The following is a 27,735-nucleotide window of genomic DNA, read 5'->3' as shown; positions in this document are numbered from 1 at the left end:
AGGAGATATTTCAAGTATAAAATGCATCTGTGCTAACTTCTAGGTCTTTTGTAATTTGTCTAAGGACAAATAAACAAGAGACCGTCCTTAACAGAAACAGCAACGAATTTCTACACATAAATAATGTGCGGCATACTGTATGTTAAGACTGAACACCCTGTGCTTCCTCCCCTTCAGTTCATATCATTCTTATCTGCCATGTTTTGTGCAGAAGACTCCCAAAGAGTTTTCTGAGAGGCATCTGATTTATAGACGCAAGACACACTGGCAGCCGCTGAGTTCGCTGTCCGAGCAAAATCATATCTGGAACATTTCATATTGGAAAAAGATGGTGGAGCAGACAAACAAAGCAAATAGATTATTTTTGCCTTGTTTGGATAGAGAGCAGAATTGTTTGCTTTATATCGTAACTCTCCCACTTCCAAAGTAAATCATGAAAACACATAAAGGAGAAAGGGAAAGACGCCTGTTGCAAGAAAATGGAAACTATAAACGATCAGGATGTTGATTGCTTTGGACAACACTACAACTCGGTGAATGGTTCCGAAGTGTTCTGTTTCATGTTGCTGTTTTCAAGCCAAGAGGGCACCTGAGGGGAGACTGCACCTCTCGCTCTCTGTCCTGGTCCCTCACTGCCACCCTCACCTTATAGCGATTACTCTGTTCACTGGACTGGACTGGCGTGTGTGCGTTTGTGTGTTTGTGTCTCTGTGTGTGTGTGTGTGTGTGTGCGCGCGCACACCTGCGCGTGTCCCCACGTGCACCCTCATGTGCGCGAGTGACACCACTGTAATGGAGGTGTTGAGCTTGGGGGGGAAATATTGATCAAAAGGGCCCCGCGGCTGACAGCACCTTTTTGCCTTTAATGAAGTTTTCCTTTAATTTCATCTAAAGACGAAGGCTGGCGGACTGGCGCTAGGTAGAGCAGGAGGGAAGGGTGGGGGGCTCGCTCTCAGGTTCCCACCACAGAGCCACTAAAAAAAAAGACACGTGCTTGATGAATATGGCGGCGTCAGCGGGCACTGGGGGCCCTGGCCACATCTGCATGCGCTGTGAGGAAGAATCACACACAAACACACAACAGCAGCAGGAGAAACAAATATTATGGCTCTGTGTTAATAAAGGAAACAGACAGCACATCCTTACTGCTACCTAATACCTCAGCCTCAAGAAGAGTCAGTGAGTTTAGACGCCTGTGAGTGAGTGGGGCAGGGTGATATGAATCGGCATCGGGATATGGACAAGAATTATGGCTGAGTGTCAAACCTCAGTAATGTTTGGCTCTGACCTAAATGTGTCCGTAGCACAGAGTAATGAAAACTGTTAAACAGGGCTGCAACTATTCTGTTGATTAATCTGCTGCTTATTTTCTCAATTACTCATTTGGTCTATAAAATGAGAGAAAATAGTGAAAAATGTCCACGAAAATTCACATTGCCGGTTTTGTCCGACCACCAGTCTAAACATCAAAGATATTAAATTAATGACCACTTAAGAATTTAACTTGGAATAATAACTTAATGAATAATCGATTATCAAAATAGTTGGCAACTAATTTTCAATCGTACGACTCTGATCAATTGCCAAATTGTTTGAGCTCTACCGTCGAGCGCCAAAAGCTGAATGTCAGGTCAGATTTTTACTCTACCTTGCTTATCCTTACCCATGGACATGAGTGATTTTGGGCAATATTAATAAAACTGCCTTGACTCCACTATTTGATCGGACACTTGTTGATATAAACTGGAGTTTTGCCATTTTAAGACCGTCTTTTTCAGGTGAAGGTTTTGCATGGCTGCTTGTGTTTTTATTCAACGATTTTCAGTCGCAGTTTTGTAGGTAAAGAATTTTAAATTCCTCAAAAGTAAAGTGGGGGAAAAAAGTATTTTAGTATTGGCAACTCGGGTATCGTATTGGCACTCGTATCAAATGTGTATATATAGCCCTAATCATTTTCAGCCATGCCACTGGTGTGGCTGTATGGATTTCAGTTGGTCTGTCAGAAATATAACTTTTCAGAGTTCAGGGTTAAAATTTTAAGTTTTCCAACACTTTGGTTTGGGAATGAATACCTGCAAAAACCAGCTACCATGCTGAACTAAGACGGCGAACATGGTGAAGATTATACCTGCTAAATATTAGCAGGTTAGCATTGTCATTGTGAGCATGTTACCCTGCTTGCGTTACCATTTCGCTCAAAGGACTGCTGTGCACAGCCTCACAGAGCAACTCGTGATGCTCTGGGCTCTTAGCCTTATTCCAGTATCGATACATATCAGATGTCTATGGCAAATGTATGCACAGTCACATATGAAATAATGTAGTTGACGTTGGTGCAGTGACCTTATGCATTACTTGAGGTAAAACATTTCCCACATGTAAAACAACAACTTGAAAAGCTCAGCTTGTTCATTTTTAATCACAGTTTGCTCCAGATTTGTTTTACAATGAAGCTCAGGGAAAATGTCACCTTGTACGGTACGGGCTGAGCGAAAGTTTCATGTGATCGTTGTGATCATCCTTTCGTCAGTTTACAAAATTCAGTCGTCTGAATGACCAATAGTGTCATTCTCATGAGAAAGACAGCTCTATCAAGTTCATCTCTGGGTTTTCACTTTTTGTAAAAACCATTATCTGGGGCGCACAGCCTATCCATGACGAGCACTGAGGCCTTTTCCTCGACTTGCAGCCCTAATTTGTCTGCTTCAAGTTTGGTCCCATTGAGGTTTTCTGGTGCTGTCCTCAGTTCCGTCTCATTAAGTTCTCTTCTCCCCCATCATGCTCAATTTCATTTGGCCCGACTGCCGCCTCGACAGCCACCATGCAGTTATGGTTTCATGGAAGCTAGTTGGTGTAGTCTTCTCTGGCATTTTATGAAGACAATGGCACAAAATGGCGTAGTGCCTCTGCTGACTCGGCCAACAACATGCAGTTTACTTCTGTAATCTTTTTACTCTGGAAACAAAGGAATGCAGAGTTGCCTGTCCAAATATTTCCCGATTCTCACGGCTGCTCATGGTTTTGTAATGGGTCTTTTTTTATAGCTGTCAGTGAGGAATGCTGGCTGTGGGTGCTGCTGTAAACCCTCTCACGGCAATGGCATCATAGCATGAATTACAAAAGTTTGTGTGTGTGTGTGTGTGTTTGTGCATGTATGTATAAGTGTAATTATTCTGTGCTCGCACATGAACTCAGTTCTGCTTGATTTTGTTTATATGTTGTAGGTATCCTTGCATGTGTGAGTGTGTTTGCATCTGTTTTGAGTGAAGCTTTGTGTATCTGCTTGTTGCATATGCTCAGAGGGCTAAAAGGAAAAGCTTGTTGCTTGATTTGTGCATGCTTTGACATGATGACCCAGGGTCAGGAGAGGAGCTGATGGAGAAGAGACCCTGTTCATCATGCCAGACCAGGCTGGCTGCAACAAAGCTACTTAGGACGGCTCGTCTGTTTGGTCAATCTAAACATCCAAGAGCCTCTGATTTCTTCTGTGGCATACAGGATGATCTAGAGCGCTCTCCTTTTTTGAGCATCCCAGCGAAATGACGCATCTCTGGGAAATGGGAAGCAGGCTCACGCAGGATCCCTTTTTTAATTTTTTTCTTCTCCACAGCTTTTAGGATGCCGTCTGGGCCGCATATTGCACCGTTTCACAAAACATGAGCATGTCTTAGATTAGCGTTGCGAAAAGCCACTTAGCATCTGGAGGTCAGAACCTATCTGGGTGTCAACGGGACAGGGAGCATCCCTTGAATCATAGCCAACTTTTACTGACCCTTTGACGGCCACGGCTAGAAAATGTCTTTCATGTTTGGGTTAGGGAGGGAGTCTGAAGCAGCAGGCTGCTTTTCAAGCCTTGTGTGTGCTGCTGAGAGCTTTGCAAAGAGTTCAGATTTGGTTACAATTGAATTAGGCCTACAACAGTGCTACAGTCTGGCCTAGTGAACAGAAAACAGAAAATCCAGGGTCTGTTTATTCACACAGATCTGATGTGTCGCTATGTTTTTCTTTTTTTTTGTTTTTTTTTAATGTGTGCGCACCTGTCTGAGCAAACTCACATGTGCACATATTGTATCATATTCATATCTTTGACCGTCTGCCAGTAAATATGTTCCTGGAGCTGTAGGTGTGAGTTCACAGTGAGAGTGTGTGTGTGTGTGTGTGTGTGTGTGTGTGTGTGTGTGTGTGTGTGTGTGTGTGTGTGTGTGTGTGTGTGTGTGTGTGTGTGTGTGTGTGTGTGTGTGTGTGTGTGTGTGTGTGTGTGTGTGTGTGTGTGTGAGTGCGTGTGTGTTGCTGTGTCTGGAGGAGTAGCAGCTTGGTCTTGGCAGTCTCCGTCTCCTCTGGCAGTCTTCCCCTGCGGGCTGTGGAGGTCAATGTGATAATGGAGCTGCCGCTACTGGCTCTCCCCCGTGGCCCAGCAGGGTGGACACTCTCCTTCCAACTCTGTTTCTGGCCTCTCTGCCTGACTCTCCATCCATCTTTTTCTGTGTGTGCTGTGTCTGTGTTTGTTTTTACCCTCTGTTTGTCTGTGTTTCTAGTTTACAGCTTTGACTTTTCAATCTAGAGTAATTCAATGAAACATACTGTAATTTATGTCTTTAATTGTTATATAATATAACTGTATATAATTATATACTTATATATAATTCTTATATAATAAGAAGTGTTTATATATGATAAGACAACGGTATTTGTGCAGCCACTCTGTTTTTATCTACAGTTTCCAGGACATGGTGAGCTACTTTGGTATTAAGCCAAAATCCGGGGAGAAAGAAGTGGCCCCGACGTACGTCTTTATGCTCTGGTATGAGTTTTGCAATGACTTCAAGAACACCTGGATACGACAAAGCAAGAACATCTCCAAGGAGAGGTGAGTTGGATTCTGGAGAGATTGCTCCATTTCTCACTTCTCCATCCAGTGAGGGTCATGAAAAGCTGGCTGCTACCTCTGGTGAAGCCTGACTTGTTAGAAGTTACACTCTGGCTGATTTGGTGACGTCCTTCATTACAGTGGTAACAGCAAGTGTGGTTTGATACAACAGTAAACACTCATCGAGCAGCTAAAGATCAACTGGTGTAATCAAACGCAAAACCAGAAGTTGTTTAATAAAGAAGTCAGTCAATAATAAAAGCCCCCCCGTGTGAAGCAGCAGTTACCGGAAATGTTCTTTTGCATTAGCAGTAACTTAACGCAGCTCTTATTGAACGTCAGGAGAGTGAACAGAAAACAGTGAGGCTGATATCACAGAGATCAAATTAAAAACAACAGGGTTTGATTGCATGCATGTGTTGTTTCATGCGCATGTGAAGGCAATTGGAATCCAGAGCAGGAATGTATAGAGGGGTAATGACAGAATGTAATAATGGCTATTGCTGACAAAGTGGCAACTGTAAATAGTATAAAAACTGTGTTTGATTACATGAAAATCTTAAGGATTGTACTTTTAATTCTGGCAGAAAGATTTGTGTGAAGTATCTTCTTTCTGTGTCAGTGGATGCACCCCAGCAAAACGCAAACTTGGCCTATAACGTAAGGCTTAACCATGTCATCCGCACGTTACACTTCTCGTCTCTGTCACCTTTGGGTAGATGCTTAACACCTCTGGACTTCAGGTCAAATTAGCACTAATTGTGCGAGGGTGATGCTCTGGTGCTGGGTCGTAATTAAACGCAAAGAGGGGGGCCATCAAAGAGGAGGCGAACGGGAGTAGCTGAGGCCTCGGCCCCGTGCCTGAATTTATGATGTTTCCTCTGACCTGAGGGTTGGGGGGTTGGGAGGGGGAGGGCGGGGCATTCCACCGAGGGAAGGCAGACCCTCCTGGCGGCCGCCTGGCTTTACTAGGAGGTGGACAGCAGCCTGTGGCCATTACAGGCCGTGCGTTATGGGAGAATGAAGAACGGATGAAGAGATGCACATGCGGAGACAACAACGGTACTGAAGCGATGGAAGAAGCTGTTGGTACTGTCCAGCCAAACTGCATGGTCACTTTGGGCTGCAGTTTTAAGTATCATGCAGTACGTTCCTGGCTCTTCACGCTCTGAAGTTGTCCTATCAAGAATGTGAGCTTACACTCGACACCTACGCTACGCTTACATCGTCAAAGCTGCTTCACTCTGAACTGAGCCTTTGTCTCGCGAGTTGGCTGCCATGGATCCATGTGCTCTCTCTTAATTGTTTATTAGGTAATCGCGTCCCACATTACTCACAGCTGACTGTGCTTATGTACAATTAACTTTATTTTAAATACTGTTTGCGCACTCATAAAAGCCAAGTGTTTTTTAAAGGTTGCCTCATTATCTCATCAACCCACTGTCATTCTCTACTGCTTCACACTCATGGGGCTTTCACTGACCGCAAACTCCTGAGTGTGTGAGTGTGTGTGTGTGTGTCTGTGTCTCTACAAGGCTCCATGACAGGGTGCCCTAGGGAAATACTTATACATCTTGCTCTTACAAACAACTTCGCAAGTTACACAGTGATGACAGGCCACTGACTTTATATTATTTTCACAAGTTACACAAGTACCATTTTCTTTGTTCCAGAGCATTTTTTTTTTTCCCCATAGGTTGAAGGAGGCTCAAGAAAACATCAAGAAGATCACAGCGGAGAAGAGAGTTGAAACCAAGAAGATCAATGCCAACAGTCTGGTAAGAACTGATCTACATACAGCAGAGAAATGGAGTTTCCTGAAAGCTGCTCTTTCTTTGTGTCAGCGCTGAAATCAGTAAATCGGATCTTTTTGTGGTTCTTGCCAACAGAAAGAGAGGCTGCGGCAGAAGGAAGCCAGCGTGCCCTTAAGCTGAAATGACGAGTGACAAAGCAGAAGAAGAAATGAGTGGTGGTGGTAATAAAGTTGGACGAGATCTCAGGTGAGAAAGTGTGCAGGCCTCATTCTTCCTGCGTTTACCACCTGCCTCAAAAACACTGGACTGCCCTCTGTGCCCCATACGAACTCACAACAAAACCTCACTGGACTCTTACTACTCCCACTGCTGTATCTCTGCACCGGACACCCCCACCCATCCCCGTCCACCCTCACGTAGAGCCTTCTCTGTAGAACTCCTGCACCAAGGATGCATGGCTGACACAGCCAAAGTGATGAGAGTCTCAGAGGCTAAAGGTTGACCTCATTCATCCAGCTAGGCGTGACCTCTCAGTGCCCAGCTCCTGAAAGGTCTCAGTGGGTCAGTGGGATTCACAACAGTGCCAGCTGACGCATCCACGAGATTCCTTCTGGATCTACAAGAGCTTGAGAACCCATTCCTTTCAAATCTGCGGGCGCCACCTGAGACGGCATGCGTATTGAAAATGCTCCAACAAAATCAAAGTGTTAAGACGTTGTTGCTGTTCCCCTTGATTTTTGCTCAGAGGAAAATCCCTGTTGACAAAACAGATCTTTCTCTCGGGGCAGTAGGAAAGCAGCTCACAGTGTCCTCTGCTGTAGTGAATAGCTGTTCATTCACCATGGCCCATTAAAAGTCTTGTAAATATGTCATGTTGTAGAATCGTCAGGGACCGTGCGGGTTTTAGGAGTATGATAAATGATCTGCGCTGGGTTTCAAGTGCAGATGAAGACATGTTGTGTATTAACGAGTGTGTGTGTGTGTGTGTGTGTGTGAGTGAGTCAGTGCGTGTGTGTGTGTGTGTGTTAGTGTGTGTGTGGGTGCGTGCGTGCGTGCGTGCGTGCGTACATAATCGGTATGTGGAGTTTTCACTGTAATGCGTGTTTTCACTGAACCAGACTGACGGCCAGAGAAGAGCAGAACCTGGCAGCGAGTCTGGCCCCTAGCCTCAGACCCCTTCTCACACACTCACACACACACACACACACACACCATTAGAAGGACACAACCAGTTTTGGCCATGCACCCGCTCACCCGAGAATTGAAATGTACTTAGTGCAAAATTGTTAATCCCTCATTGAGTGCTGTATGTCCGGCACCGGTTTAAGCACTTTCCTGCTTGCAGTAGTTGTATGTTGTAGCTCGCCATCGGCCGCACTCCCATGTTATCGGCATTTCTTCTGATGTCTTGCACTTTTTTCGCACCTCTTTTCCTATGCAAGGGTATCGTTTCCTTGTTACAACTTTCGTGAATCGTATTGCCTCATGATGAAATCCCTTTAGATTTTTTTTTTTTTTCATTTCTAATAAAGTGTATGAAGCTCAACGTTTTATTTTCACAAATGTAAGATGTAACCACGCTCCTGTATCATTCAAGAAAAAGTATATTTATGTAAGGAAAGATGTATTTATCAGCTTTGTTCCCTTTGAGGCTGTATTTTCTTCAGTTGTGATTGAATCGACCAAGAAGCTTCCTGATTCGTCAGTTAGATGAAAGATATATTTTCACATGGATGTTACTTGTATGTCGGAGAGATGAGGGTTGTACTTTGGGTAATGAGAATATTTAAGCATATCACCTGAAGCCATGCGAGTTGCTATACCTCAGATAGACTTCCATTATCAGAGTAACATTAAATCTGCACCTTGAATTACTTTTTCTACCCTCCAAAGTCTTTCACGTGTGCCGTTTATTTTGTATAAAAATGAGATATTATATAGTTTTAAACTGCTGTTTTACTTCAGAGGGTTTGAGAAACAAAAAACTGAGCTGATACTGACCAAGGAATTGTTGTAGCCTCTACTGTATGTATGTGTGTCAGTTCGTGTTACCCTCAGTAGCTCTCATATAGGTGCTCTGTAATTTTATGGAATTGTTTTAAATTTCAAGAATAAACAACTGGATGCCGCAACAAATCCGACTCGTTTTGGATGAAGCCTTGCACTTTGGAATCCGTGTAAAACCAGTTTCTCTTAATGTTCTGCTGTCAACACTTCCATTAGGCCTCCGCCGAGAAAATAAATGTTATATGTCATTCACAGTTTTGCAGGGCTGTTCAATAAACTATGACTCAGAATTACATCAGTCATAAGGAATTGGTTAGGCCATGGGAAGTTTGCTTTAGGAGAAGTCAGATTTTAGAAACGTGGAACTGATTGAGATGGACATTATTACAGTGTTTTAGCCTAATGGCTGATTCGCTAAGAGTCATTCTGTACCTTCCAGTTATTCAAACACCAAAATAATCATACAGATTCTGGATTACTGTATATATATATATCATAAGGGTGATATTCAGCCTGGATGGCTGAGGAATAATGCGTTCTCTCATTTAAAAAAAAAACAAATCAACATTTGATAATAATAATTGCATAATTGCAACAGGCAACTGCGTCCTATCTCATAAAACCCAATACTTTTAGGATGAAATTTATTCCAGGTTCTGAGTGTGAAGATACCGGGTCCATGCAGGAGGAGGGCAGGGGGCAGTCAACACATCGTGAACTGCATCTCCCCACGCGAATGGCTGTAAAGTTGCAAATAATATGCGCAATATCCCGTCATCCCTTTATTCGATGTTTGGATCATTTAATCAAAGGAATAAACAAACCGGTTACATCAAAGATGGCTTTACATTTTACAACAATTTCATCTCTATGCTGTATTAACCATCCCTGTACATTGACCGTACATTAAACTAACAAAGAAGCCTGTTGTCTCTACATTTGAATAGGCACTCAACTTTCCAAAAAAAAAAACCAAAACATTTTTTTACTGGTGTTCTTCGGAATTCACAGAAATCGATCAGGTTAACCGAAGGATTCCGGGAATATCGAAACAAAATCGCATTTTCCCCCCATCTACAGATATCCCCACTCAGCCATCGAATTCCACACAGTGGAAACATCCAGTTCAACAAACATATTTCAACGCGCGCGAAATGCGAAACTGGACAGGAATGCGTTCCCGTCGCGACGAGTGTCCGGAACAGTTGGCTTGTCGGAAAAAACCGGGGCTTGGTGCGGTCCCGCTGGGGGTCGGGGAGGCCGTGCCTAAAACGCGCCCCCTCCAAGTCAGCGTTCCGGTGCAGCGGTGCTTGTTTTCGGACTTGGCAAACTGGTGAGGAGTGAAGTCAAGCAGATCAGCATCGGTTTTGTGAGTTGCATGTCCAAGTTCGCTCGCACGTTGTGCAAGAGGAGAATCATCGTATATATATGTACATACATACATACACACACATACGTGGAGCATATCCCTAGGTGGAGACAGGCACGTGCTCTTGGCTGTGTGACAGCCTCTCTTTTTTTTTCTTTTTTTTTTTCCCTGTCCGCGAAGAATAAGTGAACGAGACACACACGCGTACACACATCACATCGCGGCGTGTTCTTAGTCCAGGTCTATGGATATACAGCGGCACTGCTTGACGCGCTGGATGCGTTTCTTCTTGGTGGGTGGCTGCTGGTCCGGACAGTTCAAAGTGAAAGTCATGGTGGTGAAACGCTTCGGCTTGCAAAACGAGCAGGACTGGAAGGCTCCCTCCTCCCGGCGGATGTGCCGGGGGATGTAGAAGGAGTTGCACTGTCCGTAGCAGAAGCGGTTGATGATGGTGCGGCTGACGCAGCCCTCCTCGTGGATGGTCTGTTTGAGCGGCTGCGTCTTGCACCAGTCCCGTTTCAAATACTGGCGCTCCGTCACATGCAAGGCCTCCTGGCTGGACTCCAGCACCTCGTCGGCCGGTGAGGATGAGCCCTGCCTCTGCCGGGACCCGGAGCCCGCCTGCGGGGGCTGCGGTTGCTGCTCCGATTCGTTTGGGTTGTTTTTGTCAGGATGAGGAATGGCGCCTTGCGAACCCCGATTTCTTTTTGAATCCCCGGGAGAGGACAGCAACCCGATGATGAAAACCATACTGCAAAGGATACGCGTGGAGCTGGCCATCCTTGGGGGGAAGAAGAAAATAATTCATCACCTACCCCGTTTCAACTCTGGACGGGTTACGCACAGCTGTCAGAGCTTTTACGCTGCGTAAAGACGCACAGATAGAGCTCGCTTTTCTTTTTCTTTCTTTCTTTCTTTCTTTCTTTTTTTTGAAACCACATGCAAAACGAAGCTGAAGTGCAAAAACATGATCACTGTATGGTTGAATTACAGCAGTCTAAATATCTGAGTGAGAAATATTAACATGTAATTACAATGAGGCAACTCACATTCGTTAAGCTATAAATTGTCCATTACGCAAAAGAATGCTACCATATTTAGCCAAAGCAAAAGCTACCTCATGCATATAATAAACCTTCCACGCATCCACACATGCACAGCAGCGGATAACAAGCATGGAGTTTTGTAATTCCCATGATCAATAAAGCTAAACCAAGTTTTAAAAAATAAAATAAAAGGAAGCGGCGTGGATGTTAAGATTAGAAATAGTCCAAATTCACTCACCTGTTGGAGCCTCCACTGCAACAAGCGCAATGATCTGATCCTGTCAGTCCTGTAAGGCACCCTCCGAGGTGATAGGCACCTACTGCTGTCGACTGTACTCTGGCGGGACTGCGGATGGGTGGGAGACTAACCGCTCCATAGACAGGGGCCAGGGGGGTTTAATACAAATTGCTCCAGCGCCGGACTGTCTCCCTTTTAAATGTCTGCCAGCTGAGATGTGCACAACAGTTCCCTCTACATTATTGGCTAAGCACGATGTAGAGAAAATCAGAACTATCCGCCCCCTCAACACTTCCCTGAACCCACTTCAAGAAAACAGACAACCGAGGAACAGCGAGGGCAGGCAGGGGAGGAGGAGGAGGAGGGGGGGGGGGGAGCTGCGCGCGGACAGGCCTGAAGTTTAGGCGCACATGGAAAAAGTAAAACGGTTGATACTTTTTTTTTTTTTTATCACAAGGAGCTTGATGATAATGCTATCAAATACGTCAACATTTTGAAAACTGAACTGGGGCGTCCACGCTCCTCGAGCAAACGCCGGACAGGCATGCGCCCTGAGCGCGAGCTCAGCCGGCGAAGTGGACTCCCACATCACGGCACACCTGTGAATCCTCAGCACAGCCACCGGTCGCTGGCTGTCTGCCACACACCTCCACTCAAGAAAGCGACCCCAACTCATTTCACTGATCCGTTGAATGACAGAAGCCTGGTCAACTGAGGCATCCATGAAACTCAGATTGGCTTGACAATTTTTTTTTTTTCCTGCATCATTCGTAAAAACGGACTTCTTTTGCTCACAAACAGGAGCCTGGCGCATGCAGCAGCAATGCAGTGTGGTATACAGACAGTATTCCTTGCTCCATTAGATAGCCACAGCTTCTAAAATATTGCGCATGCTCACAAGAGTACGTTTACTTACGCACTCTCAAATTTCTCAAATAATTGGGCCACTATGCAAATGAGTTATCAGTGATCTCAGTCATTAAATCGATGTGAATATCTTTTATTGGTCAAATTAATTAAAGAAAAAAGGTTGGTACTACTTTCTAACAAGTCACCTTTTTAAAAACGGTTTAGAAATTGTAACTAGCGGTATTTTTTGTTGGTTATTAAGCATTTACCAGTGCTTTATAAATCAGTTTAACCAGTCAATAAGAGTAGCTGTTTTGGGTTGCCAGGTTGTGAAAAATCCCACTGGATGAGCTTTCTGTAGAAATGGCGGTAACCTATTAATGAATACTTGCTTTTTTCTAGTAAGCCACTAGTGTTATTTAAAAAAAAGCTGTTGACAAACTGATTTGGGGTCCAGATATTCTGCAGGTTTTCCGGAGGGTTCGTTTTCCATCGGAATGTCTACGTTAGAAACTACAAAACTATCCAGAGAGATAATCAAGTGTCCTGCTGATGTAGGATGGACAGCTGCTGAGGTTTTTCGCGACCTGGCAACTAAAAATCAAAGGCTTTTAACAGATGTAGAAAAGATTATTAAATGAGTTATTAACGATTTATAAAGCATCACTTACACTTTATGAACCAGTTACAAAGGGCGCTATAATAGAAAGAGAAGTTTAAATATCTGAAAATAGCAAGATCAGTGAAAATGTGATTTGTTTGATCTGTTTCTTTTCGATATTCTGGAAGATAAAACTCCATTACCCACACTGCTGTTGGTCCAGGGGCAGAATTTTTACCATCAAATTCCCCCGCATCGTAATTACCCTTTACTTTAAACATTGTCCGTTGCTGGAGTTTCCTTGTGGGCTACTGTACATTCCTGATAAATGTTCATATATTTCACGCTGCTTCAGCAGGGTTAAAAAAAAAAACAAAAACAAAAAAAAACTTGTTGGCCTAACATTGCATCTTTTCTGACCTGAAACTCATCTGCTTAACACATGGCCTCGGCCCAAGCTTCTAGTCCATTTACGACCACTGCAGTGATACTGAGGAGTAACAGTAACAGGGAAGATTTGAACATGAAATTTTGTCCAAGTTCAGTCTGTCCTGCTACACGTGAAAAGCATACAAGCCTCCAAAGGGGCTGCGGAGAATGAAGCTCAAGGAATGATTCTGACCTTCACCACATCACTGGAAACTTCAGATTCTTTGCTAGCAAAAAAAAAAAAATAAATATTTCTTTCATGTCAACAGAAGCTTTAAGATGGTTGACAAACTGTATTGTGCCGTTCTACTAGTAGCTGGGAGTTTATTTTCCAGATAGAAACGTCTATTTAGTGAAGAAATCTCCAGAGATGCTAGAGAAATCTTTTTGCATGTACCAGAACCAACTTTGTTCAAAGAAACGTTGCAAAAAAACAAAAAACAAACTGTTAATACATTATATCCATATAGTCATTTCACATCTATGGTTTTGAAAAAAAGAAATTAATTCCTGAGCCCTGTTACAGTATGAACAAGGTGTTTCACCAAACATGTCACTCTGATCTTGTCTGACAAGTAATTGTATGACTCCCCCTTGTGGCTCCAACAAGTGCCAATAATTTCTCCAAACGGAAGAAATCAACCAAACAGAAAGTTACATATGTCATTTGATTTTATTGGTCTAAAGCAGTACACATGGCAGAGCATTTTACTGTTTGATGGTTTTGAAATGAACGGACTGCGATAGACAGATGATTTGATCAATACTGCTTGGCTTTTTTTTTCTCCTTTCATAAAATTCAAGAAAAGGTGCGTTTTTTTTCCTCCTCTCTGTTCCCGACAAAAAACGTAAGAAAATATTCTGTAATAAAAAAGATACAGCTTCAATTTCAGTAAACATCTACCTATGGATAAGATATGAAATGCATAAATAAAAGCATACGACTTGATCAAAACATTTCCAGTCACACCATCAATCACATGTCATATCATTTGCCATGCACACTACAGTCTAAACACTACTTAACATATCATCTTGCAGGCTGATGTGTGACAATATTTAGCTTTTAAACTTGTTTTACTAGAGTAAAACAAATAAGGCATATGAATGTCTCCCAATAAGGCCCTAACAAAACACAAACAGCATCTACTGTGGCTAAAAATAAATTAAAACCCTGAAAATATTGATAAAATAAGAGGGAATGTTTAATGTCATGTAGGTTTACCAGACAAAGACCTGCATAGGAAGTGGAAACAGAAAAGGCAAAAAGAATATGAACTATAAATCTACAGGCTTGGTAGCAGACAGCAGTCGTCCTTGGTTGAGAGGGTTCCTAGGTGAACCTCTGTAATGGTTCATGTCTTTCTCTGCAACCTGCTGCACAAGAGGCTTCTGTGCTCCTGATGTTTCAAGGACAGAAGAGTCCACTTTGGTCTTTGGCTGGACTGTGTTGGTCACATCGCCTAATGCACAGGGCTTGGGTTTACGGGCCAAGGTGCTTGACTTTCTGGGTGGGACTGGAGGTGGTTTCTTTATGGGACACATGCTGTTGGCCCGTGCCTCTTGTGGCTCTCCCCAGTAAGGCTGAAGCTGTGGGTGAGGGGAGAGGCCGCTCTCAAGGCTCACCGCCTTCACCACTTGACCGCTCTGGCTGGTGGCGAGTCCTGCAGTCCTAGTGGGTCTGTCTCCCAGAAGCGAGTTTATCCTGCGGACGGTCTGACGCACAGGGGTGCGCTGGAACTTGAGAGGTGACCTGATTTGTCTGGCCTTGGAGCCTCTGGGAGAGTGAAGGGTGAGACTATTGAAGTGTTGAATGTGGTCTGCCACCCGGCACATCTCAGTCTCCAGGCTTTGTGGTGAGAGGGGCTGTTGGTTTTGGGCTCTGGTACCAAGCTCCGGTGAAAATTCATCTTGTTCAGGCATCATTCTGATTTTAGTACCAACTCTAGGAGGTGTACTAAGCTCATGTCTGAGTTCCAGGCCTGGCTCGTATGGAGTGGACTGCAGCCCAGAGGTGACACCCAGTTTGAAGTGAGCAGGACTGTGGATGTCCAGCGCATGGATCAACCTGCTGCAGTTCACCTGCTGTGCCTCACTTTCACTGTCTCCCACCATGGAGCTATTAAGGCTACTGATAGGAGCTACACTAAGAGAACCTTTATCAGCCTTTACTGCTGGACTACAGTATGCACCCGATTCAAATACTACACTATCAATATGCAAAGGAGACAAAGCAGCTATTTCAATCTGGCCAAAGGTAATGTTCTGTTCATTAGCCAGAAGACTCTGCTGAGCTGGGAAGCTGGAGGCTTCAATGTCCACAGACAGTGGACAAACACTTACTGTAAGAGTCCCAGGTGGACGGACTTGGCTGTTGTCTGATGGTTTTGTCATATTTGCTCCAGCAGAGGTGCAGGAGTCCTGTGCGACAGCCTGGAGGTCGCTACCTGACTCTGTGAAGGCCTTTTTGATTTTCAGTAGGGTGGGACCGGTTTGTCTCTGGGGCTCAGCGACGGAGCTCTCGCTCTCGAGGCTCACAGCACTAGAAGCACAACACAGCTTCTTTGGAAGGCTGATCGGAGTTGGGGGCTTGGATATGACAATGGCTGGCTCAGACACGTAGTTGTTCTTAAGGCACATGTTCATGGGTGTATCTGTGAAAAACCCTCCGCTGAAAGCCTGGGCTCCTACATGGGTCTCCTCACTCCATGAGGTCTGGTGGGCGCTTGAGTCACACTGGGAGGTCAGCAAGTTGTCTTCAGACTTGCTGATGTACTTGGTGCCTTTGAAAATAAGTGGGATATTAGCAAGTATTAGAATTCAGAAGACTACATTGTACTTTGCAACATTACCATGGAATTAAAAAAATATTTTCAATTAGGAATAATTTGATTTCTTTAGTGGATACTCACTCTTGCTTTCAGTTTTTCTGGGGAGTACTGATGGACTGAACTCTGTCTCTTTGGTGAAACAAAAACTGGTGGTACTCTCCTGAGTGGCAAGTCGCCAGCCAATCGACTCAGATCCCTTTAGCACCAGCATGGAATGAGAAATGAAAGATGGAAGAAACTTTAAAGAGGATTAAACTTTAGATTATTATTATTGTTAAAAAGGAGCCCACAGATGTTACCCCTAAATGTAACCATTAATATGTTAATTCCATGACTTTTGTGGTTAGTTCTTCAGAGGATGATAAAAATCACTCAGAAGAAACAAGATATTGGATTTGTTGGTCAACAACTTTTTATTAAGTCATGAATGTACATAGAACTATAGAACATTAGAAAGCCATGCACCTTGACAGTTCACCCGTTGAACCGAAAACAGGTTACAGTATTTTCCGTGTATATACTTGATAGTATATAACATTCTTTCACCTGAGTGCTTAACATATTAAACCACTGAAAATCAGGCAGGGGAAATATCCTATGGCTTTGTACCATGCAACTGTAAACACAACTTATGTACTAACATTACAAATGTAAAGGTTCTGAAAAAACAGGTTTGTTTTAATGCATACGTTAGTTTAAACATGTTAGCTACTTAAAGTAAGTGTGGAATGTTACACAATAAGAAAGTGCTACTGTGCACCAGTTTACCCCAACATCACGCCCCATGTGCAAACATATTATTTAATTTTAATACAATTAATTGCAGAAAATGCCTGAATTCACTTGATTAACACCATCTTTCACTGGTTTTCTGTGAACCGGAGAAGTGGAATGTGAAGTCTATCAGACAACCACACTTACAGCGTCCTTGCTGCTCTTCCCCAGGCTAAAACGCAAGCGCAGAGACTTGCGTGGTGCTTCTTTTTTGCTGACTTTAGGAGAAAAGCAGCCAGCCCTTCCAGATTCAACTCTGAAAAAGGACATGAATTCAAATACCAGTAAGATAAGTCAAGAATACCTGATAGCTTTTAAGTTAATATTTTACAAACTCTTATCTCTCTTTAAATTAACCTTTTAAACACAAACATGGCATGACTTTGTCTTAATTCTTTTTATTCAGTGAATGTCTTTTACTGCATCATAAGTGTAATTTCTATCTAGCAGAAGTTTCAGAAGATTCTGAATGATCATTTGAAGACAAAGAAAGTGCGTACCTGTTGACAGCATGTCTGTTACTAAGTCGTCGACTCTTCCTCCTCGCAGAGGTAGCTGACTGCCTTCTGGACCTCCCTGCTGAGGACACGGCATTTTGGGAAGAATCCAAGACTCCCGAAGCACTATAAGCTAGAGTACAGAAAAGGGCACAAAACATGTAAATTTAACCACAGGTTTTAGAGATAGCAGAATAGTCGATGCCTAGTTGATCAAACCTCTATCAATACCTGATCCAGGAGTGGAGACTCCGCTGAACAGTGTATTGGGAAGTAAATCTATCCCAAGGTTCTTTTTGACAGATCTACGTTTCTTGTTCGAGAATCCAAAAGAATGACCAGATTCCAAAGGAAGTTTTCGCTTGGATGCTGGTGTTGCAATCACAGGAGTTGCGGAAGAAAATACTGGCAAAAATCACAAAAGAATTAATGTCCTTGAATGTGTTGGATTTACTCTTTCGATTCTGAGTCAAAGCACTGAGAACAATTATCTGATTCATGCAAATGACAGGCAGGCAGGCAAAGGCAATAAAGACAAGCATGATCTCAAATTATTTAAATGACACTTATTCATTATCTAGGCAGCTGCTAATCAATGACAATTTATGCATTTTAGAAGCTTAATAATTTGACTATGATTTTGTTTGAGGAACATGAAGCTTATTGTTTTAAGGATAATGCAGGTGTATTACAATCATCATGCCACATGACAAGCAAGAGTTATGTCATCTGACCACAGTACATACCAAGACTGTCTGACTGGGTGGCATGTGTGGGTGTTCTATTAGTTTTTATCTTATTCAGAGCACCACTGACCATATCTGAAATGTGAGACAAACCAAGGACAGAATGTAGAAACTGACAATGTTTTAGTATGTGTGTGTGTTACAGCGGGCTGGTAGCCTGCTTGCTGGGTATAAATACATTGTAACACAGATGTACCATTGACGACTGAATGCTGTTGACCAGACATGTGGTATTGTATACTGTGGCTTCTCTCCTTCTATTGCGCAATTCAATTTAACTCAAAACACATCAACACTTTCTCTGTGTTATTTTTTCCTTTATTCATTTACAGCTTAATACAGAAATTTCCACTACTAATATCATAACTTTCACCGGGAGACTAAATCTCTGAAGATGTAGTCTTACCTCCGAAGCTGCGTCTGTGTCTCTTTTTCATCCCTGAGTTTAAGTCCAGCTCCTCAAGTTCATCCTGAGCAGGGGACAGAACCCCCGCCTCACAGCCCATCATGGCTGGAACCTTCGCTAAAAGGAACTGTGGTAACACACCTGTCACAAACAAACAACAACATTTTAGTGCTTTAAAGCAACAGTGTAGACCGACACGCAGAGAATGTGCAGGTGAGATGCTTGGAGTCATACCAAAGTTGAGGGCATTCTCTATGAAGCAGTGTACTACAGCTGCCTGTAGCTTGAGGCGTTTCTCAGTGTTGGCATTCATCTTCTCTGTGCCATCTCCAGTGTGAAGGAGGTTGGGAGCCAATATTACAGACAAGTTACTGCTATCCATCTTATTCTCTGCACTCCTGTGATTAAAGAAGGAAAAGGAATAAAAAAATCCAAAATAGTACTTGGATGTCTGTACGTACTCCAGACAAAGATGTTGAATGTAACGATAAAGTAATCAAACTAAATGTAAATACGGCACCTCTTAGACACATTATGGAGGAAGTTAAAAAAGTGACGTAGGACACAAAGGTTTCTCTCGGGCAGTACACAAGACAGCAGCATGGTGGCAGAGGTCCTCTCCTCCTCAGTGGGGAGCTGCTGGGCCTTGAGGAAGGCCTCCTGTAGCTCTGTTGGTAGCACAGGCTCCGGCAGCTCCCTGAAGAACTGCTTCACCAGACCGGCCACATCACAGGGAAGCGCAGTGGGCAGGCACTCCTCACCCGCATCCAATTTTGCCTGGACAGAGTGAACACAGCTCTGTTGTGTTAAGACAGTTCCCAGGGTCAAGGTCCCTCAATTAAAAGAAAGGTCAGCTTCAGCCATCACTCACCCTGAGTGCTTTCAGGCGAATGACAGAGCCTGATTTTCTGAACAGGCCCTCTGTGTCGACATGTGCCAGCAGCTTCATACATGCATCAACCAGAAAGCTAGGAAGGCAGAAAAATGTCAGTATAAATTGTACAAAATGGAGACAAGAAACAACTTGCCAACTCACAAATAAGTAAATAGGCATGGCCACTTGCCTGGGCACGCTTCCAAATTCCATATTATAGTACGGTAAGCTCTCCAGAGATACCCCAAAAACCTTTGTCTGGGGGAACAATTGGAGAAGAAAAAAAAAAAAAAAAAAGACATTAATTCTGCTCAGTGTTAGATTTGAAACAAGGAGGCTAAACTTTGAGAAAAATTACAGTCAGCTCTTGATTAATAACCTATCAGTAGCATTACGTCCTACATGTCATCATCTATGCCAAAACCTTGGAAGCACTGTTTTTGTTTTTTTTTCCCCTAACCACTTTGATTAAAATACTAAGAGCTCTCTGGCACATGACAGGAATTTCACCGCTTGGGTTTCTACTACCTCTGATCAGTCAGGTGTGATTGCTGGCTGCCAAACATTCCTGTTTAAGAGAACAATGACGAAAGGAGCAATAGCCACTTTGTGTTGCATTTTGACCTCAATAGTCTGAATCCGCCCAGTGTTTTTCAGTGCAGCAGAACTGCTTCATTTAAGTTCCTGCTTTCTTCACACTCACTGAGCTAAAGCCTCGCACCCCCCATATTTTAGGGCATAATCAAGCAAATGCAGAAGTTCAATGTTCATCTGAAAAGTCACAAAATCTCCTGCAACAAACCTCGTGACTGCTGTGGACAAATCAAGAGCACAGTGAACAAAGAGAGAGAGGGCCTTCAGTGGTCATTTTCAAATGAACTGCCTGTTATTTCAGTATGGCATATGTTGTAGAGGTGAAACTGTGCCGCCTGAATTACAAGTTTCTATCGCCCAAACATCCAAAAAGATCATAACAACGTGCCATGACGATTTAGGAGAAAACATTGCCCTTTTCGTGTCTTGCTGGACTTGGCTTTCTATCGCTGGTAAAGAAGTGTACGGCGTGAATAACCACGAGAACAGACAAAGCGCGTGCAGTGACTGACGTGGGTGACAACAGCATGCGAACAAATGGGCCTCATCACTGGGGACATGCTTTCAGTAATATGCTAATTCGATGCAACAGACTAAACAATAGTGCGTCCAAGGCTGAAACTCTCGTTGATTCGTGCCCTGTCATAATAGTTTATCAAGCCGAAAAGTTTCAGTCTCTGCGAATTAAACGCAAGTAAATCGTGCTATTACGTTGGTAACTTGTTCTCTTTAAACTTACCGAGTTGCTGGCTGTCGACTTACAGCTGGCTGCTTTGTTTTTGTTCCAGTTCTTTGTCTTTATCCCGTACGCTGTGCGGAGGTGCTGCACAGCCACTAGACGCATCACATTTCTCTCCATGACCTTTATTTTACACTTCTATCGCGTACTTTCAAATTAACTTTACAACAGTCCGTCCCCTCTCCTGTCAGGACCAAAGTAACCTGGCATTCGAGGTTGTATCAGCTTCGTCCCGACTCGAGCCTCTCTAACCTAATCACTTTCTTCAGAAGTCTGACGCTAACTCATCCTCCCGTGGATCTTGACTGCTCTCAAGACGTTTGCTCTCCACAACGGTCTACCAACTGTGACCCCAACAGTAACAACTGCAATGCCACTCAGTCTCAAAGAGATGCAAACGGCTTGACCAGCGTTACATTATGGAGCTCCTATCTAATAGCTATCTGCGGTTGCAATGCAGTTAGCTAACTAACGTTAGCCAGCTAGGTTAGCTCATTAACGAGTATCAGTCGAAAAAAGCAAAAACAAAAGAGATGCTCGTCGTCACACGACTTAAAATTGCTGTCTACCTCTTCTCAAACGTGGTAACGCATGAATTGCACCACATTTAATTCTTTAGCTAGCTAACTGCATTGGGCTATAGTTCACTAGTCAACTCGGTTGCGAGGCTGCCTGTTTCCGCACAGCATTCAAACAGCGGCGCTCCCCGTGCTCTACGCTCTGATTGGCTGGAAACGGTTCGAATAACACTCCCTGGGGCGCGTGTTTTATAAACCAGGGCAGCCTCACTAAGGCGGAGCGATTTTATGTTGGGCCAGGTGAACGTTAACGTGGACGCTTCTTCTCAACCGGTTGTCTCTGTAATTCGAACCAGTCGCACCTTTAAAATGGAAAATGCACAGGCACAGTAAAGCAACTGTTCTGCAAGTATCACGACCATGTTACATGCATTTCAACAGACAACCGCCCAGTTTAAGTTCTAATTATTAGCTGGCGATTTTCCCCTCACGCTGTTTTTGTGCACTAATGGCACTTGTGGTTTTTCTCTGTGTACACCTTCTGATATTAAATGTAATGTAAGCCAGTATCCGGCTTTTGACAACGACGTTCCGCATGTTTAATAAAACACTATGCGAGGACTGTAGTGGACTGAAAAATGTAAGATGTCCAGGGCCAATCCTAATAAATACTAGGACCAACGAATTCAATGTTGTAATGGATTGGAACACCAAATACTGTGAGGCAATAAATGATAACAAGATTGTGTATTGCACAAGAAGTTCAGCCAGAAACTGATAACTCTCATAGTTCCTCTGTCCTGGCTATAATAAAGTCATGTAGTCCAACTTCATTTGCAAAATGAACTCAATTTTTTTTATTTAATTTAGCAAACCTTCTTTTTGGAACATGCTTCCAAATTATCACTTGTTTATTTTCCAGCTACAGCTCAAATACCCCACCTGTCCCTGCTCACGTTTCAAAGGTTCTTTAACTGTCACAAAAACAGTACAGGAGATACTCTCACAAGGGCTTATCTTTATTACAATATAACATACAGATATATATACAGGAGACAACGACGTACAAATGCATGGACAAAAGGAGGTTGGTTGTGTGTTTAGAAGCATTTCCTGTGGACAATGGAGGGGCCGGCCTCATCGTACTCCTGCTTGCTGATCCACATCTGCTGGAAGGTGGACAGGGAAGCCAGGATGGAACCACCGATCCAGACAGAGTACTTCCTCTCAGGTGGAGCAATGATCTATGCAGGGAATAAACACAGTTTAAGTTTTACTGAGTGTTAATGCCCTTAGTCAATTAACTTCATGCCTAATAACATTTGCAGCTCTCTCACCTTGATCTTCATGGTGCTTGGGGCCAGGGCTGTAATCTCCTTCTGCATACGGTCAGCAATACCAGGGTACATGGTGGTACCCCCAGACAGCACATTGTTGGCATACAGGTCCTTACGGATGTCAATGTCACATTTCATGATGCTGTTGTAGGCAGTCTCATGGATACCAGCAGACTCCATACCTGGTAGAGGGCAAGCAAAACAGATGAGCTTTGTCACAGAGACAAAATACTGCATGGCTTAGAACCATCAAAAAACACATGTAACCAATGACTCACCGATGAAAGAAGGCTGGAAGAGGGTCTCTGGGCAACGGAAACGCTCGTTACCAATGGTGATGACCTGACCATCAGGCAGCTCATAGCTCTTTTCCAGGGAAGAAGAGGAGGCAGCAGTGGCCATCTCATTCTCAAAGTCAAGAGCCACGTAGCACAGCTTCTCCTTGATGTCACGCACAATCTCACGCTCAGCTAAGGAGCAGAAAGTTCACATATTGAGAAACAACACTCGAACACCTCTCATATACGCAGTAAACTAAATTACCATGACAGCATAGACCTACCAGTTGTGACAAAAGAGTAGCCACGCTCAGTCAGAATCTTCATCAGGTAGTCAGTCAGGTCACGACCAGCCAGATCCAGACGCATGATGGCGTGTGGCAGAGCATAACCCTCATAGATGGGGACATTGTGGGTCACACCATCGCCAGAGTCCAGCACAATACCTTTAGCGAGCAGAAAAGGTCCATAGTTATTCAGCTATGCATGCCCGCAAAGGTGAGGATTGGCAGCTAAATACAAATATGCCGTCTCCAACTATGTCTCACATCATAAACTATACAATGCTGCTGGAATCACCGGGCATACAGCCTGTTGGAGAGGGATTAACACTTCCCCTTCACAATGAGACAGGAATCTATCCAGATGACAGACATCCTCAGAGTGTCAATGCTTAACAGTTTCTCCCTTGCAGGAGAAACAATTCTCTTTTGTTTTAGTTACTGCAGTTACTGCATAACTGGCCATAAACTAAATTAGGTACATGTGAAAAAGCTGCAGAGCACTGACCGGTTGTACGGCCAGAGGCATACAGGGACAGCACAGCCTGGATGGCCACATACATGGCAGGAACGTTGAAGGTCTCAAACATGATCTGCAAGAAAAAGCAAGCAGAATGTCAAAGGTTTGTCTTAACTCAAGAACGAATATGTGAAAACAGAGCGGAGAGTAGTGACTCTAATGTACCTGAGTCATCTTCTCCCTGTTGGCTTTGGGGTTCAGGGGGGCCTCAGTGAGCAGGGTGGGATGCTCCTCTGGGGCCACACGCAGTTCATTGTAAAAGGTGTGGTGCCAGATCTGACAAAAGAACAGCTGATGTCAGGGCTGAAACAACTCTCAACTGAGTAAATAACAACTAGGTCTTTAGACAAAGTGTCAAATCTAAAAATAAAGCAGCCTTAATGATGGTGGCTGTAAATTCTCAAGAATGTGGCAGGTCGGCTGCCATAAATGTCGTAAATGGGTCTCACTGTCAGCACACACCTTCTCCATATCATCCCAGTTGGTGATGATGCCATGCTCAATGGGGTACTTCAGAGTCAGGATACCCCTCTTGCTCTGGGCCTCATCACCTACATAGCTGTCCTTCTGACCCATACCAACCATCACACCCTGAGGGAGGAAGCATGAGAGGAACATAAAATATAGGAAGCTACTTTTACCTTTTCTTACTCATGACCTAAAATAAGATTCTGTGGACTCTAAAAGGGGACAGATTTAAGCATACCTGGTGGCGGGGCCTTCCAACAATGGAAGGGAAGACAGCACGGGGAGCGTCATCGCCGGCAAATCCAGCCTTGACCAAGCCAGAGCCGTTGTCGCACACAAGGGCGGTAGTCTCATCGTCGTCACACATGATTATGCTTTACTGGGGTGGTCTAAAATTTGAGGGGTGGCGGTGGAGGGCCGGAAACACAAGGAGAGAAGGTTTAGGCTGGGTGTTAAGAGCAGCTGTTTAAACTGTCCATCATGAAATACATAGCATGAAGGCCTGTTATAATTGAATAGTCACAAACACTTTATCACTGAAGTGACTGATGATGTGATGATGTGACTAGACCCGTTATATCTGGAAAAGTTACTGACATAATCAGTCAATCACTCATATGATTAATAGGTGTATTAGCTGTAATCCAGAGTGCCTCTGAAGGCCTGCCAGCACTATCTGGCAGGTAACGTTCCTAAGGTATTATCACTTTCAAACACAAACACAACCCACCTCAATAGGTGCTATCTATAGAGAACTAATTAGACATCCCTCTGGATGTTATTTTGGTCCTAACGTTGTTGTACATCTACTGATACCGTATCTCTACAGCCATGATTGTTCCTGGGAAGTTTCAGAGCTGCTGAGGTAGCACCAAAAAGGGGCATAACAGAGAGACCTGTGATCTATTTTAAGCTCAGCACCCCCACTGTGCTTAACAGGGTGAAACAACTGACACATGGATCTCCTGCTACTTGAGGTCTGAGAGAGTTTGTCAGAGAGCCACGGCAGCAGCCATCTGTCGCCACACTGTGACACTTTTGTTTTACTACGTGGCTCGTGTACACCAGCTGCCGATTAACTTCATTCATTGAGGCATAAATGAACTTGGCCAACTTCTCCCCAGCTTCTGAGGACTGTTATGATTTGTTTGAGATATATGTAGATCTGTCTATGCTTTTCCACAGAAACTTTACATACCATGGAGTATATTCATCAAGGAATATCACATCATCTAATAATTACAGTGTTAATTTCAACATGTCCATGGCAATCAAGCCAGCATAACCAGTAACTCCAGTTTTAACTGTACTCAACAAGTTCAGTCAGTAATTACAACTTGAGAAAAACATTAGTCAGCCGAAGTTACGTCCTCCATTCATTCATCTAAGTATGGTCAGCTCAAAGCACAACTAATGGACTTCTGATCACGCAAATGACACAGATAAACACAGTGAAACAAGTTGTGAAATGTACTCACCAAAGTGCACTGGTAGACGGATGCTTCCACTGGGACAAAGGCTGAGGGTGAGGAGAGCCCCTTAAATAAGACCCAGACCGGGTCTAGGGACCAGGGGTGGGGCCAAGGGTTCACACAAGTCCAAATAAGAGCTGCCAGCAAAAATCAACAAGTCAAAGGAACGTGTGTTTTACATACATGGATGGGACTTCTCTACAATCAGGTCACTTGACTGACAGTTTTGATGAAACATTGGCAAGGAATAAAAAAATTCAGAAAAATAATGTGATGTAATATTTTTGGTAGCTCTCAGCAAAAAAAAGAAGTGTGCGGGTCCTTATCATGCGGGCATCTGTCCTCATTCTGATTATTTATTGTAATATTTAATCTCATAAAACATTAACATTAAAACCATTTCTGAAAGGAACATAAAGAGTAATGTGCATTTTTAAAGATTAAAGCATATTTCGTGAGCTTTATGAAATATATAACTTCATGCCTTACAACAATGCATACTTGCAGGTGTGTTGCAGTGTAATTTCTTTATAGCCCTTAAATGATATGTCAGAATCCAGATAGTGTCAATATCATGCAATAAGTGTTTTAAAATACTGTAATTTCTGTTCCTCTGATGCATAATATGACTCTACAACAGGCAGGGATACATATTCCCTACTTCTTAAGAGTTTTTACTACACTCATAACCACCTAGAAGGCCCAATATGATGACCCAGTCAGGACAGCATCACTGGTGTCTTGTAAAGGAGAGGAAAACATAGGATATGTCTGTGAACCATGCTGCTGGTATGTGAGCTGAGCCTCCTCAATGTGTGGAACAGCTGATGGTAATGCCAGCCGGGCTCTGTGTCTGATCTGGCTGTTTGAGTGGCCTGTTGGTGTCAGAGCTACGTCCTGATTGGCCCAGCTGTCTCCTTGTAGGGTTATGGTGAGCAGCAGTGTCATTATTGTGCAGCCACTGAGGTTCATGCGCTGCGAGTTTGCAAAGAGGAACTCCATATTTGTGCCACCCACTTAACTTATATTTTCCCTGATGTACACTGTACCTTATGAGGTAATACTCTCATCTATGCAGGAATCATACAAACATTTGACATATTGTTTGTTAATACAACATTGTTTCCAAAGAAAATATCATATATGGTCATATCTAGGGGGAATACTGCACATTTTTTGTAATGATAAAATATATGTATTGATTCAGGCCTTCAAGTAAGGAAGAATGACTCAAATGTAGAAGAGCAATGTATAATATGTGAGGTTATATCATAACTGAAGGTATGTGAGAGTATTCTTCAGCTCCACACTGCCACACCAGATACCAGTGCCTCCTATTTATAGTAAGGAAGAATGACTCAAATGTAGAAGAGCAGTGTATAATATGTGAGGTTATATCATAGCTGAAGGTATGTGAGAGTATTCTTCAACTCCACACTGCCACACCAGATACTAGTGCCTCCTATTTATAGCTACATTTCCTCTCTATCTCCACAGATAGAAGCTGGATGCAGTTTAAGTATCTCATAGTTATTTGCTTGGCAAAGAATACTTTTAATAGATTGGATTAATGCTGTTTTGATACATGAAAAGGGGGAGGTGTGATTCATGTTCACGCTTTTCTACCAAGCAACAGTGAGAGACAGCGTTCTCTCTGAAGCTTCGTAGCTAAAGATGCCACTGAAAAGTGTCGTCTGTGTCTCTGTCATCTTTGTCAAATCGGACAAGATACACCTGATGATGTAATCAGGATTATATGGATTTAGACATGGAGACTATAAATTTATAACAGAAAGTATGATTGCAAAGTGGAAATGTGGGTTTGAAAGCCGTCACATTTAATATTGGGAGAAACGATGCTATTGGTTACATTGTGAGAAATGTAGGATCCATTTTTTTAGAACCTGAACTACACTAGGGGGCTAAAGGTTAAATGTTAATTATCTTAGCCTCTTCTGCTTGGACCAACAAACCATCCGTTTTTTTTTTATTCCGAGTCCCCCAACTTTATGGAAGAACAATGTTAAATTATTGCTGCTGTATCCTTTCAGATAGCTGAAGGTTTTTATTACACAATTTCCATTTCTAAACCCATAATTGTTATAAAAAAATTGTTATACTATATCACTGAAACGTATGACACAGCAAAAGCAAAGCAGAATGACGAGTGATAAACCTGCTTGGTCTAACATACCCTGATTTGGCTCCTACAGGGACAATATATATTTTTCAGGCACTAA

General features: G+C 43.3%; 4 protein-coding genes across 5 annotated transcripts in view; 1 reads left to right on the top strand and 3 right to left on the bottom strand.

Annotated features, from left to right (window-relative positions):
* The window catches only part of LOC120795361 (formin-like), a 54,730-nt gene extending 45,982 nt beyond the window's left edge, over window positions 1-8,748 (top strand). For both annotated transcript variants that reach the window (XM_040137238.1, XM_040137237.1), the window contains 3 exons: window positions 4,718-4,867; window positions 6,564-6,645; window positions 6,757-8,748. In XM_040137238.1, the coding sequence (XP_039993172.1) occupies window positions 4,718-4,867; window positions 6,564-6,645; window positions 6,757-6,801 (277 nt within the window). In that variant the 3' untranslated portion in view covers window positions 6,802-8,748. The remainder of the gene's footprint in view (window positions 1-4,717; window positions 4,868-6,563; window positions 6,646-6,756) is intronic.
* A 664-nt stretch (window positions 8,749-9,412) lies between these two features.
* On the bottom strand, window positions 9,413-11,574 carry grem1b (gremlin 1b). Its single transcript, XM_040137584.1, has 2 exons — window positions 11,282-11,574; window positions 9,413-10,778 (listed from the first exon to the last, which is right to left on the bottom strand). The coding sequence occupies exon 2, from the start codon at window positions 10,775-10,777 to the stop codon at window positions 10,229-10,231; it is 549 nt and encodes a 182-aa protein (XP_039993518.1). The 5' UTR covers window position 10,778; window positions 11,282-11,574; the 3' UTR covers window positions 9,413-10,228.
* Window positions 11,575-13,814: 2,240 nt separating this feature from the next.
* arhgap11a (Rho GTPase activating protein 11A) lies at window positions 13,815-21,354 on the bottom strand. The gene is made up of 11 exons (XM_040137995.1): window positions 20,622-21,354; window positions 19,479-19,546; window positions 19,286-19,382; window positions 18,935-19,191; window positions 18,649-18,812; window positions 18,415-18,555; window positions 17,494-17,667; window positions 17,266-17,395; window positions 16,913-17,021; window positions 16,073-16,187; window positions 13,815-15,943 (listed from the first exon to the last, which is right to left on the bottom strand). Exons 1-11 carry the CDS (start codon window positions 20,739-20,741, stop codon window positions 14,439-14,441), a joined length of 2,880 nt encoding a protein of 959 aa, XP_039993929.1. The 5' UTR covers window positions 20,742-21,354; the 3' UTR covers window positions 13,815-14,438.
* A 783-nt stretch (window positions 21,355-22,137) lies between these two features.
* LOC120795337 (actin, alpha cardiac muscle) lies at window positions 22,138-25,604 on the bottom strand. Its single transcript, XM_040137188.1, has 9 exons — window positions 25,502-25,604; window positions 24,262-24,412; window positions 24,018-24,146; window positions 23,721-23,831; window positions 23,544-23,628; window positions 23,039-23,200; window positions 22,755-22,946; window positions 22,477-22,658; window positions 22,138-22,383 (listed from the first exon to the last, which is right to left on the bottom strand). Exons 2-9 carry the CDS (start codon window positions 24,388-24,390, stop codon window positions 22,240-22,242), a joined length of 1,134 nt encoding a protein of 377 aa, XP_039993122.1. The 5' UTR covers window positions 24,391-24,412; window positions 25,502-25,604; the 3' UTR covers window positions 22,138-22,239.
* Between the last annotated feature and the right edge of the window lie 2,131 nt (window positions 25,605-27,735).

Source organism: Xiphias gladius, chromosome 10 (assembly GCF_016859285.1).
Source record: "Xiphias gladius isolate SHS-SW01 ecotype Sanya breed wild chromosome 10, ASM1685928v1, whole genome shotgun sequence".
Lineage (NCBI taxonomy): Eukaryota > Metazoa > Chordata > Actinopteri > Istiophoriformes > Xiphiidae > Xiphias > Xiphias gladius.
This window is presented reverse-complemented; position numbering and strand designations above follow the sequence as displayed.